The sequence below is a fragment of the Coturnix japonica genome, unplaced genomic scaffold (assembly GCF_054131305.1).
Source record: "Coturnix japonica strain WE unplaced genomic scaffold, WE-NBRP24 Scf094, whole genome shotgun sequence".
Taxonomy (NCBI): domain Eukaryota; kingdom Metazoa; phylum Chordata; class Aves; order Galliformes; family Phasianidae; genus Coturnix; species Coturnix japonica.
The window spans coordinates 248,097-270,121 of record NW_028188997.1 but is presented as its reverse complement, the minus strand read 5'-3'; the positions used below and the strand labels follow the sequence as shown (position 1 = coordinate 270,121).

The following is a 22,025-nucleotide window of genomic DNA, read 5'->3' as shown; positions in this document are numbered from 1 at the left end:
GGAGATCGTGGGTAAGGGAATATGGGGCGCTATGGGGCAGATATGGGGCGGATATGGGGGGCTATGGGGCTCTATGGGGTGGGTATGGGTCATTATGGGGGGGTTATGCATCACTATGGGGTGGTTATGGGGTGGTTATGGGTCATTATGGGGCTCTATGGGGTGGGTATGGGGCTCTATGGGGTGGTTATGGGTCATTATGGGGGGTTATGGGGCTCTATGCGGTGGTTATGGGTCATTATGGGGCTCTATGGGGTGGTTATGGGTCATTATGGGGCTCTATGGGGTGGTTATGGGTCATTATGGGGCTCTATGGGGTGGTTATGGGTCACCATGGCCCAGCCCGTCACCATCAGGGAGATCGTGGGTAAGGGAATATGGGGCAGATATGGGTCGCTATGGGGTGGGTATGGGGCTCTATGGGGTGCTATGGGGTCGTTATGGGGCTCTATGGGGCTCTGTGGGGTGGATATGGGGCTCTATGGGGTGGGTATGGGTCATTATGGGGGGGTTATGGGGCTCTATGGGGTGGGTATGGGGTGGGTATGGGGTGGGTATGGGGCTCTATGGGGTGGGTATGGGTCATTATGGGGGGGTTATGGGGCTCTATGGGGTGCTATGGGGTGGGTATGGGGTGGGTATGGGGCTCTATGGGGTGGGTATGGGGCTCTATGGGGTGGGTATGGGTCATTATGGGGCACTATGGGGTGGTTATGGGGCTCTATGGGGTGGCTATGGGTCATTATGGGGCTCTATGGGGTGCTATGGGGTGGGTATGGGTCATTATGGGGCTCTATGGGGTGGCTATGGGTCATTATGGGGCTCTATGGGGTGGGTATGAGGCGCTATGGGGTGGGGATGGGTCATTATGGGGGGTTAGGGGTCGCTATGGGGCTCTATGGGGTGGGTATGGGGCTCTATGGGGCTCTATGGGGTGGTTATGGGTCATTATGGGGCTCTATGGGGTGGTTATGGGGTTCTATGGGACACTATGGAGCTCTATGGGTCATTATGGGGCTCTATGGGGTGGTTATGGGGCTCTATGGGGGGTTATGGGTGGCTATGGGGTGGCTATGGGTCATTATGGGGCTCTATGGGGTGGTTATGGGACATTATGGGGCTCTATGGGGTGGTTATGGGTCACTATGGGGCTCTATGGGGTGGTTATGGGTCATTATGGGGCTCTATGGGGTGGCTATGGGTCATTATGGGGCTCTATGGGGTGGTTATGGGTCACTATGGGGCTCTATGGGGTGGTTATGGGTCACTATGGGGCTCTATGGGGTGGTTATGGGTCATTATGGGTCTCTATGGGTCTCTATGGGTCCCTATGGGTCCCTATGGGTCTCTATGGGTCTCTATGGGTCTCTATGGGTCTCTATGGGTCCCTATGGGTCCCTATGGGTCTCTATGGGTCTCTATGGGTCTCTATGGGTCTCTATGGGTCCCTAAGGGTCCCTATGGGTCTCTATGGGTCTCTATGGGTCCCCATGGGTCTCTATGGGTCCCTATGGGTCCCTATGTTTCCCTATGGGTCACCCTGCCCCATTGCACCCCATAAAACGCCCCAAGATCCTATGTGTCCCTATGTGTCCCTATGGGTCCCTATGGGTCTCTATGGGGTCCCTATGGTTCTCTGTGGGTCCCTATGGGTCTCTATGGGTCCCTATGGGTCCCTATGGGTCCCTATGGGTCTCTATGGGTCTCTATAGGTCCCTATGGGTCCCTATGGGTCTCTATGGGTCTCTATAGGTCTCTATGGGTCCCTATGGGTCCCTATGGGTCTCTATGGGTCCCTATGGGTCCCTATGGGCCTCTGTGGGTCCCTATGGGTCTCTATGTGTCCCTATGGGTCTCTATGGGGTCCCTATGGGTCTCTATGGGTCCCTATGGGGTCTCTATGTGTCCCTATGGGGTCTTTGGGGTCCCTATGGGTCCCTATGTTTCCCTATGGGTCACCCTGCCCCATTGCGCCCCATAGAACGCCCCAAGATCCGCCTCCCCCGCCACCTGCGTCAGACCTACATGAGACGAGTGGGGGAGCAGGTCAACCTCGTCATCCCCTTCCAGGTACGGCTGCCCCATAGATCCCCCATATAACCCCATATACCCCATATAACCCCATATAACCCCATATACCCCATAGATCCCCTATATAACCCCATATAACCCCATAGATCCCATATAACCCCATATAACCCCATATAACCCCATATAACCCCATATAACCCCATATAACCCATATAACCCCATATAACCCCATATAACCCCATATCCCCCTATATAACCCCATATAACCACATATATCCCCATATAACCCCATATAACCCCATATACCCCCATATAACCCCATATACCCCCCATATAACCCCATATAACCCCATATAACCCCATATAACCCATATAACCCCATATAACCCCATATAACCCCATATCCCCCTATATAACCCCATATAACCCCATATATCCCCATATAACCCCATATAACCCCATATATCCCCATATAACCCCATATACCCCCATATAACCCCATATAACCCCATATAACCCTATTATAACCCCATATAACCCCATATAACCCCATATAACCCCATATAACCCCATATAACCCCATATAACCCCATATAACCCCATATAAACCCATATATCCCATATAACCCCATATAACCCCATATAACCCCATATACCCCCATATAACCCCATATACCCCCTATATAACCCCATATACCCCATAGATCCCCTATATAACCCCATATAACCCCATAGATCCCCTATATAACCCCATATAACCCCATAGTCCCCCATATAACCCCATATAACCCCATATAACCCCATAGACCCCCATATAACCCCATATATCCCCTATATACCCCCATATATCCCCATCTAACCCCATATAACCCCATATAACCCCATATAACCCCATATAACCCCATATACCCCATATAACCCCATATAACCCCATATAACCCCATATAATCCCATATAACCCCATATATCCCATATAACCCCATATAACCCCATATACCCCATATAACCCCATATAACCCCATATAATCCCATATAACCCCATATAACCCCATATAACCCCATATACCCCCATATAACCCCATATAACCCCATATAACCCCATATAACCCCATAGACCCCATATAACCCCATATAACCCCATATACCCCATATAACCCCATATAACCCCATATAACCCCATATATAACCCCATATAACCCCATATAACCCCATATAACCCCATATAACCCCATATAATCCCATATAACCCCATATAACCCCATAGACCCCATATAACCCCATATATCCCATATACCCCATATAACCCCCATATAACCCCATATATCCCATATAACCCCATATATCCCATATAACCCATATAACCCCATATAACCCCATATAACCCCATATAGACCCCATATAACCCCATATAACCCCATATATCCCCATATAACCCCATTAAATCCCATATAACCCATATAACCCCATATAACCCCATATAACCCCATATAACCCCATATACCCCCTATATAACCCCATATAACCCCATATAACCCCATATAACCCCATATAAACCTATATACCCCCTATATAACCCCATATCCCCCCATATAACCCCATATAACCCCATATAACCCCATATAACCCCATATACCCCATATACCCCCATATAACCCCATATAACCCCATATAACCCCATATAACCCCATATAACCCCATATAACCCCATATATCCCATATAACCCCATATAACCCCATATACCCCATATAACCCCATATAACCCCATATATCCCCATATAACCCCATATACCCCATATAACCCCATATAACCCCATATAATCCCATACAACCCCATATAACCCCATATAACCCCATATAACCCCATATACCCCATACAACCCCATATAACCCCATATAACCCCATATAACCCCATATAATCCCATATAACCCTATTATGACCCCATATAACCCCATATAACCCCATATAACCCCATATAACCCCATATAACCCCATATAACCCCATATACCCCATATAACCCCATATACCCCATAGATCCCCTATATAACCCCATATAACCCCATATAACCCCATATAACCCCATATAACCCCATATAACCCCATATAACCCCATATATCCCATATAACCCCATATAACCCCATATATCCCATATAACCCCATATAACCCCATATAACCCCATATAACCCCATATACCCCATAGATCCCCTATATTACCCCATATAACCCCATATAACCCCATATATCCCATATAACCCCATATAACCCCATATATCCCATATAACCCCATATAACCCCATATATCCCATATAACCCCATATAACCCCATATAACCCCATATAACCCCATATACCCCATAGATCCCCTATATTACCCCATATAACCCCATATAACCCCATATAACCCCATATAACCCCATATAACCCCATTGAATCCCATATAACCCCATATCCCCCCATATAACCCCATATAACCCCATATACCCCCATATAACCCCATATAACCCCATATAACCCCATATACCCCATAGATCCCCTATATTACCCCATATAACCCCATATAACCCCATATAACCCCATATAACCCCATATAACCCCATATAACCCCATATAGCCCCATATAGCCCCATATAACCCCATATAACCCCATATAACCCCATATATCCCATATACCCTATATAACCCCATATAACCCCATATAATGACCCTATAACCCCATATAACCCCATATAACCCCATATAACCCCATATAACCCCATATAACCCCATTAAACCCCATTAAACCCCATTAAATCCCATATAACCCCATATAACCCCATATAACCCCATATACCCCCTATATAACCCCATATAACCCCATATAACCCCATATAACCCCATAGATCCCATATAACCCCATATAACCCCATATAACCCCATATAACCCCATATAACCCCATTAAATCCCATATAACCCCATATAACCCCATATAACCCCATATAACCCCATATAACCCCATATAACCCCATATAACCCCATTAAATCCCATATAACCCCATATAGGGTAAGCCCCGCCCCCAAGTCACGTGGACACGGGAGGGAGGCCCACTTCCGCCGGAAGTCCAAACCCGGACATCGGAAGTGGACTCGGTGTTCTTCATCCGGTCGGCGACTAGAGAGATGTCCGGAAATTACGTCATCACTGTGCGCATCGAGAACATGGAGGACAGCGCCACCTTGAGGCTGCGGGTTGTAGGTGCGACCTGGGAGGACCTTATATAGAGATATATGGGTTTCTATGGGGTGTCTATGGGGTCTATGGGGTTTTTGGGGTTTCTATGGGTCCCTATGGGTCTCTATGGGGTCTGTGGGGTATTTGGGGTCTCTATGGGTCTCTATGGGGCTTTGAGGGGCTTTTATGGGGGATCTATGGGGTTTTTGGGTTCTCTATGGGGTTTTTGGGGTCTATATGGGTCCCTATAGGTCCCTATGGGTCTCTATGGGGTCTCTGGGTCTCTATGTGTCCCTATGGGGTCCCTATGGGTCTCTATGGGTCTCTATGGGGTCTATGGGGTCTCTATGGGATCTCTATGGGTCCCTATGGGTCCCTATGGGGTCTCTATGTGTCCCTATGCATCTCTATGGGGTCTCTATGGGTCTCTATGGGTCTCTATGTGGTCTCTATGGGTCTCTATGGGTCCCTATGGGTCTCTATGGGTCCCTATGGGTCTCTATGGGTCTCTATGGGTCTCTATGGGTCCCTATGGGTCTCTATGGGTCTCTATGTGGTCTCTATGGGTCTCTATGGGTCTCTATGGGGTCTCTATGGGGTCTATGGGTCTCTATGGGGTCTCTATGGGGTCTCTATGGGTCCCTATGGGTCTCTATGGGTCCCTATGGGTTCCTATGGGTTCCTATGGGTCTCTATGGGTTCCTATGGGTTCCTATGGGTCTCTATGGGTCCCTATGGGTTCCTATGGGTCTCTGTGGGTCTCTATGGGTTCCTATGGGTCTCTATGGGTCCCTATGGGTCTCTATGGGGTCTGTGGGGCATTTGGGGTCTCTATGGGTCTCTATTGGGCTTTGAGGGGCTTTTATGGGGGATCTATGGGGTTTTGGGGGTTTCTATGGGTCCCTATGCGTCTCTATGGGTTTCTATGGGTCTCTATGGGGTCCCTATGGGTCTCTATGGGTCTCTATGGGTCTCTATGGGGTCTCTATGGGTTTCTATGGGTCTCTATGGGTCCCTATGGGTCTCTATGGGGTCTCTGTGGGTCCCTATGGGTCCCTATGGGGTCTCTATGGGTCTCTATTGGGTCTATGGGTCTCTATTGGGTCTATGGGGTCTCTATGGGGTCTATGGGTTCTATAGTGTATGTGGGGTCTCTATGTGGTCTCTATGGGGTCTCTATGGGTCTCTATGGGTCTCTATGGGTCTCTATGGGTCTCTATGTGTCTCTATGGGTCTCTATGGGGTCTCTATGGGTCCCTATGGGGTCTCTATGGGTCTCTATGGGTCCCTATGGGTCCCTATGGGGTCTCTATGTGTCCCTATGGGTCTCTATGGGGTCTCTATGGGTCTCTATGGGGTCTCTGTGGGTCTCTATGTTTCCCTATGGGTCCCTATGGGTATATGGGGTCTTTGGGGGTCTCTATGGGTCTCTATGCGGTCTCTATGGGGTCCCTATGGGTCTCTATGGGTCTCTATTGCGCCTCTATGGGTTCCTATGGGTCCCTATGGGGTCTCTATGGGTCTCTATTGGGTCTATGGGGTCTCTATGGGGTCTATGGGTTCTATAGTGTCTGTGGGGTCTCTATGGGGTCTCTATGGGTCTCTGTGGGTCTCTATGGGTCCCTATGGGTTCCTATGGGTCTCTATGGGTCCCTATGGGTTCCTATGGGTCTCTATGGGTCCCTATGGGGTCTCTATGGGGTCTCTATGGGTCTCATCACTGTGCGCATCGAGAACATGGAGGACAGCGCCACCTTGAGGCTGCGGGTTGTAGGTGCGACTTGGGAGGACCTTATATAGAGATATATAGGGGGGGGATCTATGGGGGCTTTTATGGGGGATCTATGGGGTTTTTGGGGTCTCTATGGGGTTTTTGGGGTCTATATGGGTCCCTATGGGTCCCTATGGGTCTCTATGGGGTCTCTGGGTCTCTATGTGTCCCTATGGGTCTCTATGGGGTCTCTATGGTTCTCTATGGGTCTCTATGGGGTCTATGGGGTCTCTATGGGGTCTCTATGGGTCCCTATGGGTCTCTATGGGGTCTTTGGGTCTCTATGGGTCTCTATGGGTCCTTATGGGTCTCTATGTGTCTCTATGGGTCTCTATGGGGTCTCTATGGGTCTCTATGTGCCTCTATGGGTCTCTATGGGGTCTCTATGGGTCTCTATGGGGTCTCTATGGGGTCTATGGGGTCTATAGGGTCTGTGGGGTCTCTATGGGGTCTCTATGGGGTGTCTATGGGGTCTCTATGTGTCCCTATGGGTCTCTCTGGGCCTCTATGGGGTCTCTGGGTCTCTATGTGTCCCTATGGGTCCCTATGGGGTCTCTATGGGTCTGTATGGGTATATGGGGTCTCTATGGGTCTTTATGGGTATATGGGGTCTCTATGGGTCTTTATGGGTATATGGGGTCTCTATGGGTCTCTGTGGGTTCCTATGGGGTCTGTGGGTCTCTGTGGGTATTTGGGGTAACTATGGGTCTCTATGGGGTCTCTATGGGTCTTTATGGATCTTTATGGGTCTCTATGGGTTCCTATGTGTCTGTGGGGTCTATGGGGTCTCTATGGGTCTCTATGGATCTTTATGGGTCTCTATGGGTTCCTATGTGTCTATGGGGTCTGTGGGGTCTCTATGGGGTCTCTATGGGTCTCTGTGGGTCTCTATGGGTCCCTATGGGGTCTCTATGGGTCTCTATTTGGTCTATGGGGTCTCTATGGGGTCTATGGGTTCTATAGTGTCTGTGGGGTCTCTATGGGGTCTCTATGGGTCTCTATGGGTTCCTATGGGTCCCTATGGGGTTTCTATGGGGTCTCTATGGGTCTCTATTGGGTCTATGGGGTCTCTATGGGGTCTATGGGTTCTATAGTGTCTGTGGGGTCTCTATGGGGTCTCTATGGGTCTCTGTGGGTCTCTATGGGTCCCTATGGGTTCCTATGGGTCTCTATGTGTCCCTATGGGTCCCTATGGGGTCTCTATGGGTCCCTATGGGGTCTCTATGGGGTCTCTATGGGTCTCATCACTGTGCGCATCGAGAACGTGGAGGACAGCGCCACCTTGAGGCTGCGGGTTGTAGGTGCGACCTGGGAGGACCTTATATAGAGATATAGGGGGGATCTATGGGGGCTTTTATGGGGGATCTATGGGGTTTTTGGGGTCTCTATGGGGTTTTTGGGGTCTATATGGGTCCCTATGGGTCCCTATGGGTCTCTATGGGGTCTGTGGGGTATTTGGGGTCTCTATGGGTCTCTATGGGGCTTTGAGGGGCTTTTATGGGGGATCTAAGGTGTTTTGGGGGTTTCTATGGGTCCCTGTGGGTCTCTATGGATCTCTATGGGGTCTCTATGGGTATTTGAGGTATCTATAGGTCTCTATGGGGTCTCTATGCGTCTCTATGGGGCCCCTATGGGTCTCTATGGGTCTCTATTGGGTCTCTATGGGTCCCTATGGGTCCCTATGGGGTCTCTATGGGTCTCTATGGGGTCTCTATGGGGTTTCTATGGGGTCTGTGGGGTTTTGGGGGTCTCTATGGGTCTCTATGGGTCCCTATGGGTCTCTATGGGGTCTCTGGGTCTCTATGTGTCCCTATGGGTCCCTATGGGGTCTCTATGGGGTCTCTATGGGTATATGGGGTCTCTATGGGTCTCTGTGGGTTCCTATGGGGTCTGTGGGTCTCTATGGGTATTTGGGGTAACTATAGGTCTCTATGGGGTCTATGGGGTCTCTATGGGGTCTCTATGGGTCTCTATGGGTCTCTATGGGGTCTATGGGGTCTCTATGGGGTCTCTATGGGTCCCTATGGGTCTCTATGGGGTCTTTGGGTCTCTATGGGTCTCTATGGGTCCTTATGGGTCTCTATGTGTCTCTATGGGTCTCTATGGGGTCTCTATGGGTCTCTATGGGGTCTATGGGGTCTCTATGGGGTCTATGGGTTCTATAGTGTCTGTGGGGTCTCTATGGGGTCTCTATGGGTCTCTGTGGGTCTCTATGGGTCCCTATGGGGTCTCTATGGGGTCTCTATGGGTCTCTGTGGGTCTCTATGGGTCCCTATGGGGTCTCTATGGGTCCCTATGGGTCCCTATGGGTCTCTATGGGGTCTGTGGGGTATTTGGGGTCTCTATGGGTCTCTATGGGGCTTTGAGGGGCTTTTATGGGGGATCTATGGGGTTTTGGGGGTTTCTATGGGTCCCTATGCGTCTCTATGGGGTCTCTATGGGTCTCTATGGGTCCCTATGGGTCTCTATGTGGTCTCTATGGGTCTCTATGGGTCTCTATGGGTCTCTATGTGGTCTCTATGGGTCTCTATGGGGTCTCTATGGGTCTCTATGGGGTCTATGGGGTCTGTGGGGTCTCTATGGGTCCCTATGGGTCTCTATGTGGTCTCTATGGGTCTCTATGGGTCCCTATGGGGTCTCTATGGGTCTCTATGGGTCCCTATGGGGTCTCTATGGGTCTCTATGGGGTCTATGGGGTCTGTGGGGTCTCTATGGGTCCCTATGGGTCTCTATGGGGTCTCTATGGGTCCCTATGGTGTCTATGTGTCTCTATGGGTCCCTATGGGGTCTCTATGGGGTCTCTATGGGGTCTCTATGGGGTCTCTATGGGTCCCTATGGGTTCCTATGGGTCCCTATGGGGTCTCTATGTGTCCCTATGGGGTCTCTATGGGTCTCTATGGGGTCTCTATGGGGTCTCTATGGGTCTCATCACTGTGCGCATCGAGAACATGGAGGACAGCGCCACCTTGAGGCTGCGGGTTGTAGGTGCGACCTGGGAGGACCTTATATAGAGATATATGGGTTTCTATGGGGGGTCTATGGGGTTTTTGGGGTTTCTATGGGTCCCTATGGGTCTCTATGGGGTCTGTGGGGTATTTGGGGTCTCTATGGGTCTCTATGGGGCTTTGAGGGGCTTTTATGGGGGATCTATGGGGTTTTGGGGTTTCTATGGGTCCCTATGCGTCTCTATGGGGTCTCTATGGGTCTCTATGGGGTCTCTATGGGGTCCCTATGGGGTCTCTATGGGTCTCAATGGGGTCTCTATGGGTCTCTATGGGGTCTATGGGTCTATGGGGTCTCTATGGGGTCTATGGGTTCTATAGTGTCTGTGGGGTCTCTATGGGGTCCCTATGGGTCTCTATGGGTCTCTATTGGGTCTCTATGGGTCCCTATTGGTCCCTATGGGGTCTCTATGGGTCTCTATTGGGTCTATGGGGTCTCTCTGGGGTCTATGGGTTCTATAGTGTCTGTGGGGTCTCTATGGGGTCTCTATGGGTCTCTGTGGGTCTCTATGGGTCCCTATGGGGTCTCTATGGGGTCTCTATGGGTCTCTATGGGTCCCTATGGGTCTCTATGGGTCCCTATGGGGTCTCTATGGGTCTCTATGGGGTCTCTGTGGGTCCCTATGGGTCCCTATGGGGTCTCTATGGGTCTCTATTGGGTCTATGGGGTCTCTATGGGGTCTCTATGGGTCTCTGTGGGTCTCTATGGGTCCCTATGGGGTCTCTATGGGGTCTCTATGGGTCTCTATGGGTCTCTATGGGTCCCTATGGGTCTCTATGGGGTCTCTATGGGTCTCTATGGGGTCTCCATGGGGTCTCTATGGGTCTCTATGGGTCCCTATGGGGTCTGTGGGGTATTTGGGGTCTCTATGAGGTCTCTATGGGTCTCTATGGGTCCCCATGTGGTCTTATGGGGTCTCTATTGGTCTCTATGTGTCCCTATGGGTCTCTACGCGTATATGGGGTATATGGGGTCTCTATGGGGTCTCTATGGGTCCCTATGGGTCTGTGGGGTCTCTATGGGTCCCTATGTGTCCCTATGGGTCTCTATGGGGTCTCTATGGGTCTCTATGGGTATATGGGGTCTGTGGGGTCTCTATGGGGTCTCTATGGGTCCCTGTGGGTCTCTATGGGGTCTCTCTGGGTCTCTATGGGGTCTCTATGGGTCCCTATGGGTCCCTATGGGGTCTCTATGGGTCTCTATTGGGTCTATGGGGTCTCTATGGGGTCTATGGGTTCTATAGTGTCTGTGGGGTCTCTATGGGGTCTCTATGGGTCTCTGTGGGTCTCTATGGGTCCCTATGGGGTTCCTATGGGTCCCTATGGGGTCTCTATGGGGTCTCTATGGGTCCCTATGGGTCTCTATGGGGTCTGTGGGGTATTTGGGGTCTCTATGGGTCTCTATGGGGCTTTGAGGGGCTTTTATGGGGGATCTATGGGGTTTTGGGGGTTTCTATGGGTCCCTATGGGTCTCTATGGGTCTCTATGGGGTCTCTATGGGTATTTGGGGTATCTATGGGCCTCTATGGGTCTCTATGGGGTCTATGGGGTCTCTATGGGGTCTATAGGGTCTGTGGGGTCTCTATGGGGTCTCTATGTGTCCCTATGGGTCCCTATGGGTATATGGGGTCTATGGGGTCTCCATGGGTCCCTATGGGTCTCTGTGGGGTCTCTATGGGTCTCTATGGGGACTATGGGGTCTGTGGGGTCTCTATGGATCTCTATGGGGTCTCTATGGGTCTCTATGGGTACTATGGGGTCTGTGGGGTCTCTATGGGTCTCTATGGGGTCTCTATGGGTCCCTATGGGTCTCTATGGGGTCTGTGGGGTATTTGGGGTCTCTATGGGTCTCTATTGTTCTCTATGGGTCTCTATGGGTCCCTATGGGTCCCTATGGGTATATGGGGTTCTGTGGGGTCTCTATGGGGTCTCCATGGGGTCCCTATGGGTCTCTATGAGTCCCTATGGGGTCTCTATGGGTCTCTATTGGGTCTATGGGGTCTCTATGGGGTCTATGGGTTCTATAGTGTCTGTGGGGTCTCTATGTGTCTCTATGGGTCTCTATGGGTCTCTATGGGGTCTATGGGGTCTCTATGGGGTCTCTATGTGTTCCTATGGGTCCCTATCGGGTCTTTGGGGTCTCTATGGGGTCTCTATGGGTCTCTATGGGTCCCTATGGGGTCTCTATGGGTCTCTGTGGGTCTCTATGGGGTCTATGGGTCCCTATGGGTCTCTATGGGTCCCTATGGGGTCTCTATGGGTCTCTATGGGTCCCTATGGGTTCCTATGGGTCTCTATGGGTTCCTATGGGTCTCTATGGGGTCTCTATGGGTCTCTATTGGGTCTATGGGGTCTCTATGGGGTCTATGGGTTCTATAGTGTCTGTGGGGTCTCTATGGGGTCTCTATGGGTCTCTATGGGGTCTATGAGGTATTTGGGGTCTCTATGGGGTCTTTATGGGTCTCTATGTGTCTCTATGGGTCTCTATGGGTCTCTATGAGTCTCTATGGGTCTCTATGTGGTCTCTGTGGGTCTCTATGGGTCCCTATGGGGTCTCTATGGGTCCCTATGGGTCCCTGTGGGTCTCTATGGGGTCCCTATGGGTTCTTATGGGTCTCTATGGGTTCCTATGGGTCCCTATGGGGTCTCTATGGGTCCCTATGGGGTCTATGGGTCTCTATGGGTCCCTATGGGTCCCTATGGGTCTCTATGGTTCCCTATGGGTCTCTATGTGTCCCTATGGGGTCTCTATGGGGTCTCTATGTGTTCCTATGGGGCAGAGCGTCCCGGTGCCCCACAAGTGGTGCAGGTGATGGAGGTGTGGGGCAGCAACGCGCAGCTGCAGTGGGAGCCCCCCAAGGGTCTCTATGGGGTCTCTATGGGGTCCCTATGGGTCTCTATGGGTCTCTATGGGGTCTATGGGGTCTCTATGGGGTCTCTATGGGTCTCTATGGGTCTCTATGGGGTCTCAATGGGTCTCTATGGGTCTCTATGGGTATACGGGGTCGCTATAGGGTCTCTGTGGGTCTCTATGGGGTCTATGGGTCTCTATGGGGTCCTATGGGTCTCTATGGGGTCTGTGGGGTCTCTATGGGTCTCTATGGGTCCCTATGGGTCTCTATGGGTCTCTATGGGTCCCTATGGGTCTCTATGGGTCCCTATGGGTCTCTATGGGGTCTCTATGGGGTCTTTGGGGTCTCTATGGGTCTCTATGGGTATATGGGGTCTATGGGGTCTCTATGGGGTCTCTATGGGTTCCTATGGATCCCTATGGGTCTCTATGGGTATATGGGGTCTTTGGGGTCTCTATGGGGTCCCTATGGGGTCTATGGGGTTATGGGGGTCCCTATGTGTCCCTATGTGTCCCTATGGGTCTCTATGGGTCTCTATGGGTCCCTATGGGGTCTCTATGGGGTCTCTATGGGTCCTTATGGGTCCCTATGGGTCTATGGGGTCTATGGGGTCTCTATGGGTCTCTATGGGTATATGGGGTCGCTATAGGGTCTCTGTGGGTCTCTATTTGGTCTATGGGTCTCTATGTGTCCCTATGGGGTCTATGGGGTTTTGGGGGTCCCTATCGGGTCTTTGGGGTCTCTATGGGTTCCTATGGGTCCCTATGGGTCCCTATGGGTCTCTATGGGTCTCTATGGGTCCCTATGGGTCTCTATGGGTCTATGGGGTCTCTATGGGTCTCTATGGGTCTCTATGGGGTCTATGGGGTCTCTATGGGTCCGTATGGGTCTCTATGGGTCTATGGGGTCTCTATGGGTCCCTATGGGTCTCTATGGGGTCTATGGGGTCTCTATGGGTCTCTATGGGGTCCCTATGTGTCCCTATGGGTCCCTATGGGGTCTATGGGGTCCCTATGTGTCCCTATGGGGTCTCTATGGGGTCTCTATGTTTCCCTATGGGGCAGAGCGTCCCGGTGCCCCACAAGTGGTGCAGGTGGTGGAGGTGTGGGGCAGCAATGCGCAGCTGCAGTGGGAGCCCCCCAAGGGTCGCTATGGGTCCCTATGGGGTCCCTATGTTTCCCTATGGGTCCCTATGGGTCTCTATGGGTTATTTGGGGGTCTACATGGGTCTTTGGGGTCTCTATGGGTCTCTATGGGTATATGGGGTCTCTATGGGTCTCTATGGGGTCTTTGGGGTCTCTATGGGTCCCTATGTGTCCCCATGGGTCTCTATGGGGTCTATGGGGTCTCTATGGGTCTCTATGGGTCTCTATGGGGTCTATGGGGTCTCTATGGGTCTCTATGGGTCTCTATGGGTCCCTTTCGGGTCTTTGGGGTCTCTATGGGTCCCTATGGGTCCTTATGGGTCCCTATGGGTCCTTATGGGTCCCTATGGGTCTCTGTGGGTCCCTATGGGTCTCTATGGGTCTCTATGTGTCTCTATGGGTCTCTATGTGTCCCTATGGGTCTCTATGTGTCCCTATCTGTCTCTATGGGGTCTCTTATGGGGTCTCTATGTGTTCCTATGGGGCAGAGCGTCCCGGTGCCCCACAAGTGGTGCAGGTGATGGAGGTGTGGGGCAGCAACGCGCAGCTGCAGTGGGAGCCCCCCAAGGACGACGGCAACGCCGAGATCACGGGCTACACCGTGCAGAAAGCCGACACACGGACCATGGTCAGCCTGCCCCATAGATCTGCCCCATAGAGACATCCTGCCCCATAGATCTGCCCTATAGAGCCATCCTGCCCCATAGATCCCGGCCTGCCCCATAGATCTGACCCATAGAGCCCTCCTGCCCCATAGATCCCGGCCTGCCCCATAGATCTGACCCATAGAGCCCTCCTGCCCCATAGATCGGACCCATAGATCCCTCCTGCTCCATAGATCTGACCCATAGAGCCATCCTGCCCCATAGATCTGCCCTATAGAGCCATCCTGCCCCATAGATCCCTCCTGCCCCATAGATCTGACCCATAGAGCCCTCCTGCCCCATAGATCTGACCCATAGAGCCCTCCTGCCCCAAAGATCTGCCCTATAGATCCCTCCTGCCCCATAGATCTGCCCTATAGAGCCATCCTGTCCCATAGATCTGCCCTATAGAGCCATCCTGTCCCATAGATCTGCCCTATAGAGCCATCCTGCCCCATAGATCTGACCTATAGATCCCTCCTGCCCCATAGATCTGCCCTATAGAGACATCCTGCCCCATAGATCTGACCCATAGAGCCATCCTGCCCCATAGATCTGACCCATAGAGCCATCCTGCCCCATAGATCTGACCCATAGAGCCCCCCTGCCCCATAGATCTGCCCTATAGAGCCATCATGCCCCATAGATCTGCCCTATAGAGCCATCCTGCCCCATAGATCTGCCCTATAGAGCCATCCTGCCCCATAGATCCCGGCCTGCCCCATAGATCTGACCCATAGAGACATCCTGCCCCATAGATCTGCCCTATAGAGACATCCTGCCCCATAGATCTGCCTTATAGAGCCATCCTGCCCCATAGATCCCGGCCTGCCCCATAGATCTGACCCATAGAGCCCTCCTGCCCCATAGATCTGCCCCATAGAGCCCTCCTGCCCCATAGATCTGCCCCATAGAGCCCTCCTGCCCCATAGATCTGCCCTATAGAGCCATCCTGCCCCATAGATCTGACCCATAGAGACATCCTGCCCCATAGATCTGCCCTATAGATCCCTCCTGCCCCATAGATCTGCCCTATAGAGACATCCTGCCCCATAGATCTGCCCCATAGAGCCCTCTTGCCCCATAGATCTGCCCTATAGAGCCATCCTGCCCCATAGATCTGACCTATAGATCCCTCCTGCCCCATAGATCTGACCTATAGAGCCATCCTGCCCCATAGATCCCGGCCTGCCCCATAGATCTGACCCATAGATCCCTCCTGCCCCATAGATCTGACCCATAGAGCCCTCCTGCCCCATAGATCTGCCCTATAGAGCCATCCTGCCCCATAGATCTGCCCTATAGAGCCATCCTGTCCCATAGATCCCGGCCTGCCCCATAGATCTGCCCCATAGAGCCCTCCTGCCCCATAGATCTGACCCATAGAGCCCTCCTGCCCCATAGATCTGACCCATAGAGCCCTCCTGCCCCATAGATCTGCCCTATAGAGCCATCCTGCCCCATAGATCTGCCCTATAGAGCCATCCTGCCCCATAGATCTGCCCTATAGAGCCATCCTGCCCCATAGATCTGCCCTATAGAGACATCCTGCCCCATAGATCCCGGCCTGCCCCATAGATCTGACCCATAGAGTCCTCCTGCCCCATAGATCTGCCCTATAGAGCCCTCCTGCCCCATAGATCTGCCCTATAGAGCCCTCCTGCCCCATAGATCTGCCCTATAGAGACATCCTGCCCCATAGATCTGCCCTATAGAGCCATCCTGTCCCATAGATCCCAGCCTGCCCCATAGATCTGACCCATAGATCCAATCTGCCCCATAGATCTGACCCATAGAGCCCTCCTGCCCCATAGATCTGCCCTATAGAGCCATCCTGCCCCATAGATCTGACCCATAGAGCCCTCCTGCCCCATAGATCTGCCCTATAGAGCCATCCTGCCCCATAGATCTGCCCTATAGAGCCATCCTGCCCCATAGATCTGCCCTATAGAGACATCCTGCCCCATAGATCTGCCCCATAGATCCAATCTGCCCCATAGATCCAATCTGCCCCATAGGCTCAGTCTGCCCCATAGATCTGGCCCATAGAACTGCCTGCCCCATAGATCTGCCCCATAGATCTGACCCATAGAGCCCTCCTGCCCCATAGATCTGCCCTATAGAGCCATGCTGTCCCATAGATCCCGGCCTGCCCCATAGATCTGACCCATAGATCCCTCCTGCCCCATAGATCTGCCCTATAGAGCCATCCTGCCCCATAGATCTGCCCTATAGAGCCATCCTGCCCCATAGATCTGCCCCATAGAGCCATCCTGCCCCATAGATCCCGGCCTGCCCCATAGATCTGCCCTATAGAGCCATCCTGCCCCATAGATCTGCCCTATAGAGACATCCTGCCCCATAGATCTGCCCTATAGAGACATCCTGCCCCATAGATCCCAGCCTGCCCCATAGATCTGACCCATAGATCCAATCTGCCCCATAGATCTGCCCTATAGATCCCTCCTGCCCCATAGATCTGACCCATAGAGCCCTCCTGCCCCATAGATCCCTCCTGCCCCATAGATCTGCCCTATAGAGCCATCCTGCCCCATAGATCCCTCCTGCCCCATAGATCTGACCCATAGATCCCTCCTGCCCCATAGATCTGACCCATAGAGCCCTCCTGCCCCATAGATCTGCCCTATAGAGCCATCCTGCCCCATAGATCTGACCCATAGAGCCCTCCTGCCCCATAGATCTGCCCTATAGAGCCCTCCTGCCCCATAGATCTGCCCTACAGAGCCCTCCTGCCCCATAGATCTGCCCTATAGAGCCATCCTGCCCCATAGATCCCGGCCTGCCCCATAGATCTGACCCATAGAGCCATCCTGCCCCATAGATCTGCCCTATAGAGCCATCCTGCCCCATAGATCTGACCCATAGAGCCATCCTGCCCCATAGATCTGCCCTATAGAGCCATCCTGCCCCATAGATCCCGGCCTGCCCCATAGATCTGACCCATAGAGCCCTCCTGCCCCATAGATCTGCCCTATAGAGACATCCTGCCCCATAGATCTGCCCTATAGAGCCATCCTGCCCCATAGATCTGCCCTATAGAGCCATCCTGCCCCATAGATCCCTCCTGCCCCATAGATCTGACCCATAGAGCCCTCCTGCCCCATAGATCTGCCCTATAGAGCCATCCTGCCCCATAGATCTGCCCTATAGATCCCTCCTGCCCCATAGATCTGACCCATTGAGCCCTCCTGCCCCATAGATCTGCCCTATAGAGCCATCCTGCCCCATAGATCTGACCCATAGAGCCCTCCTGCCCCATAGATCTGACCCATAGAGCCCTCCTGCCCCATAGATCTGCCCTATAGAGCCCTCCTGCCCCATAGATCTGCCCTATAGAGCCATCCTGCCCCATAGATCTGCCCTATAGAGCCATCCTGCCCCATAGATCCCGGCCTGCCCCATAGATCTGCCCTATAGAGCCCTCCTGCCCCATAGATCTGACCCATAGAGCCATCCTGCCCCATAGATCCCGGCCTGCCCCATAGATCTGCCCTAGAGAGCCATCCTGCCCCATAGATCTGGCCCATAGAGCCCTCCTGCCCCATAGATCTGCCCCATAGAGCCCTCCTGCCCCATAGATCTGACCCATAGAGCCCTCCTGCCCCATAGATCTGACCCATAGAGCCATCCTGCCCCATAGATCTGCCCTATAGAGCCATCCTGCCCCATAGATCTGCCCTATAGAGACATCCTGCCCCATAGATCTGACCCATAGAGCCCTCCTGCCCCATAGATCTGCCCTATAGAGCCATCCTGCCCCATAGATCTGCCCTATAGAGCCATCCTGCCCCATAGATCCCGGCCTGCCCCATAGATCTGCCCCATAGAGCCCTCCTGCCCCATAGATCTGCCCTATAGATCCCTCCTGCCCCATAGATCTGCCCTATAGAGCCCTCCTGCCCCATAGATCTGCCCTATAGAGCCCTCCTGCCCCATAGATCTGCCCTATAGAGCCATCCTGCCCCATAGATCTGCCCTATAGAGACATCCTGCCCCATAGATCTGACCCATAGAGCCATCCTGCCCCATAGATCTGCCCTATAGAGCCATCCTGCCCCATAGATCCCAGCCTGCCCCATAGATCTGACCCATAGAGCCCTCCTGCCCCATAGATCTGCCCTATAGATCCCTCCTGCCCCATAGATCTGCCCTAGAGAGCCATCCTGCCCCATAGATCTGCCCTATAGAGCCATCCTGCCCCATAGATCTGCCCTAGAGAGCCATCCTGCCCCATAGATCTGCCCTATAGAGACATCCTGCCCCATAGATCTGACCCATAGAGCCCTCCTGCCCCATAGATCTGCCCTATAGAGCCATCCTGCCCCATAGATCTGCCCTATAGAGCCATCCTGCCCCATAGATCCCGGCCTGCCCCATAGATCTGACCCATAGAGCCCTCCTGCCCCATAGATCTGCCCTATAGAGCCATCCTGCCCCATAGATCTGCCCTATAGAGCCATCCTGTCCCATAGATCCCGGCCTGCCCCATAGATCTGCCCCATAGAGCCCTCCTGCCCCATAGATCTGACCCATAGAGCCCTCCTGCCCCATAGATCTGACCCATAGAGCCCTCCTGCCCCATAGATCTGCCCTATAGAGCCATCCTGCCCCATAGATCTGCCCTATAGAGCCATCCTGCCCCATAGATCTGCCCTATAGAGCCATCCTGCCCCATAGATCTGCCCTATAGAGACATCCTGCCCCATAGATCCCGGCCTGCCCCATAGATCTGACCCATAGAGTCCTCCTGCCCCATAGATCTGCCCTATAGAGCCCTCCTGCCCCATAGATCTGCCCTATAGAGCCCTCCTGCCCCATAGATCTGCCCTATAGAGACATCCTGCCCCATAGATCTGCCCTATAGAGCCATCCTGTCCCATAGATCCCAGCCTGCCCCATAGATCTGACCCATAGATCCAATCTGCCCCATAGATCTGACCCATAGAGCCCTCCTGCCCCATAGATCTGCCCTATAGAGCCATCCTGCCCCATAGATCTGACCCATAGAGCCCTCCTGCCCCATAGATCTGCCCTATAGAGCCATCCTGCCCCATAGATCTGCCCTATAGAGCCATCCTGCCCCATAGATCTGCCCTATAGAGACATCCTGCCCCATAGATCTGCCCCATAGATCCAATCTGCCCCATAGATCCAATCTGCCCCATAGGCTCAGTCTGCCCCATAGATCTGGCCCATAGAACTGCCTGCCCCATAGATCTGCCCCATAGATCTGACCCATAGAGCCCTCCTGCCCCATAGATCTGCCCTATAGAGCCATGCTGTCCCATAGATCCCGGCCTGCCCCATAGATCTGACCCATAGATCCCTCCTGCCCCATAGATCTGCCCTATAGAGCCATCCTGCCCCATAGATCTGCCCTATAGAGCCATCCTGCCCCATAGATCTGCCCCATAGAGCCATCCTGCCCCATAGATCCCGGCCTGCCCCATAGATCTGCCCTATAGAGCCATCCTGCCCCATAGATCTGCCCTATAGAGACATCCTGCCCCATAGATCTGCCCTATAGAGACATCCTGCCCCATAGATCCCAGCCTGCCCCATAGATCTGACCCATAGATCCAATCTGCCCCATAGATCTGCCCTATAGATCCCTCCTGCCCCATAGATCTGACCCATAGAGCCCTCCTGCCCCATAGATCCCTCCTGCCCCATAGATCTGCCCTATAGAGCCATCCTGCCCCATAGATCCCTCCTGCCCCATAGATCTGACCCATAGATCCCTCCTGCCCCATAGATCTGACCCATAGAGCCCTCCTGCCCCATAGATCTGCCCTATAGAGCCATCCTGCCCCATAGATCTGACCCATAGAGCCCTCCTGCCCCATAGATCTGCCCTATAGAGCCCTCCTGCCCCATAGATCTGCCCTACAGAGCCCTCCTGCCCCATAGATCTGCCCTATAGAGCCATCCTGCCCCATAGATCCCGGCCTGCCCCATAGATCTGACCCATAGAGCCATCCTGCCCCATAGATCTGACCCATAGAGCCATCCTGCCCCATAGATCTGCCCTATAGAGCCATCCTGCCCCATAGATCCCGGCCTGCCCCATAGATCTGACCCATAGAGCCCTCCTGCCCCATAGATCTGCCCTATAGAGACATCCTGCCCCATAGATCTGCCCTATAGAGCCATCCTGCCCCATAGATCTGCCCTATAGAGCCATCCTGCCCCATAGATCCCTCCTGCCCCATAGATCTGACCCATAGAGCCCTCCTGCCCCATAGATCTGCCCTATAGAGCCATCCTGCCCCATAGATCTGCCCTATAGATCCCTCCTGCCCCATAGATCTGACCCATTGAGCCCTCCTGCCCCATAGATCTGCCCTATAGAGCCATCCTGCCCCATAGATCTGACCCATAGAGCCCTCCTGCCCCATAGATCTGACCCATAGAGCCCTCCTGCCCCATAGATCTGCCCTATAGAGCCCTCCTGCCCCATAGATCTGCCCTATAGAGCCATCCTGCCCCATAGATCTGCCCTATAGAGCCATCCTGCCCCATAGATCCCGGCCTGCCCCATAGATCTGCCCTATAGAGCCCTCCTGCCCCATAGATCTGACCCATAGAGCCATCCTGCCCCATAGATCCCGGCCTGCCCCATAGATCTGCCCTAGAGAGCCATCCTGCCCCATAGATCTGGCCCATAGAGCCCTCCTGCCCCATAGATCTGCCCCATAGAGCCCTCCTGCCCCATAGATCTGACCCATAGAGCCCTCCTGCCCCATAGATCTGACCCATAGAGCCATCCTGCCCCATAGATCTGCCCTATAGAGCCATCCTGCCCCATAGATCTGCCCTATAGAGACATCCTGCCCCATAGATCTGACCCATAGAGCCCTCCTGCCCCATAGATCTGCCCTATAGAGCCATCCTGCCCCATAGATCTGCCCTATAGAGCCATCCTGCCCCATAGATCCCGGCCTGCCCCATAGATCTGCCCCATAGAGCCCTCCTGCCCCATAGATCTGCCCTATAGATCCCTCCTGCCCCATAGATCTGCCCTATAGAGCCCTCCTGCCCCATAGATCTGCCCTATAGAGCCCTCCTGCCCCATAGATCTGCCCTATAGAGCCATCCTGCCCCATAGATCTGCCCTATAGAGACATCCTGCCCCATAGATCTGACCCATAGAGCCATCCTGCCCCATAGATCTGCCCTATAGAGCCATCCTGCCCCATAGATCCCAGCCTGCCCCATAGATCTGACCCATAGAGCCCTCCTGCCCCATAGATCTGCCCTATAGATCCCTCCTGCCCCATAGATCTGCCCTAGAGAGCCATCCTGCCCCATAGATCTGCCCTATAGAGCCATCCTGCCCCATAGATC

The 22,025-nt window shown here is 53.0% G+C and overlaps 1 protein-coding gene across 1 annotated transcript in view; it reads left to right on the top strand.

Moving 5' to 3' along the window:
• Nucleotides 1-22,025, top strand: part of LOC107307732 (myosin-binding protein C, fast-type-like) — a 144,301-nt gene that overhangs the window by 91,745 nt on the left and 30,531 nt on the right. The window contains exons 23-25 of the mRNA XM_085534669.1: nucleotides 1,982-2,070; nucleotides 5,074-5,266; nucleotides 14,502-14,641. Coding sequence (XP_085390795.1) covers nucleotides 1,982-2,070; nucleotides 5,074-5,266; nucleotides 14,502-14,641 — 422 coding nt within the window. The remainder of the gene's footprint in view (nucleotides 1-1,981; nucleotides 2,071-5,073; nucleotides 5,267-14,501; nucleotides 14,642-22,025) is intronic.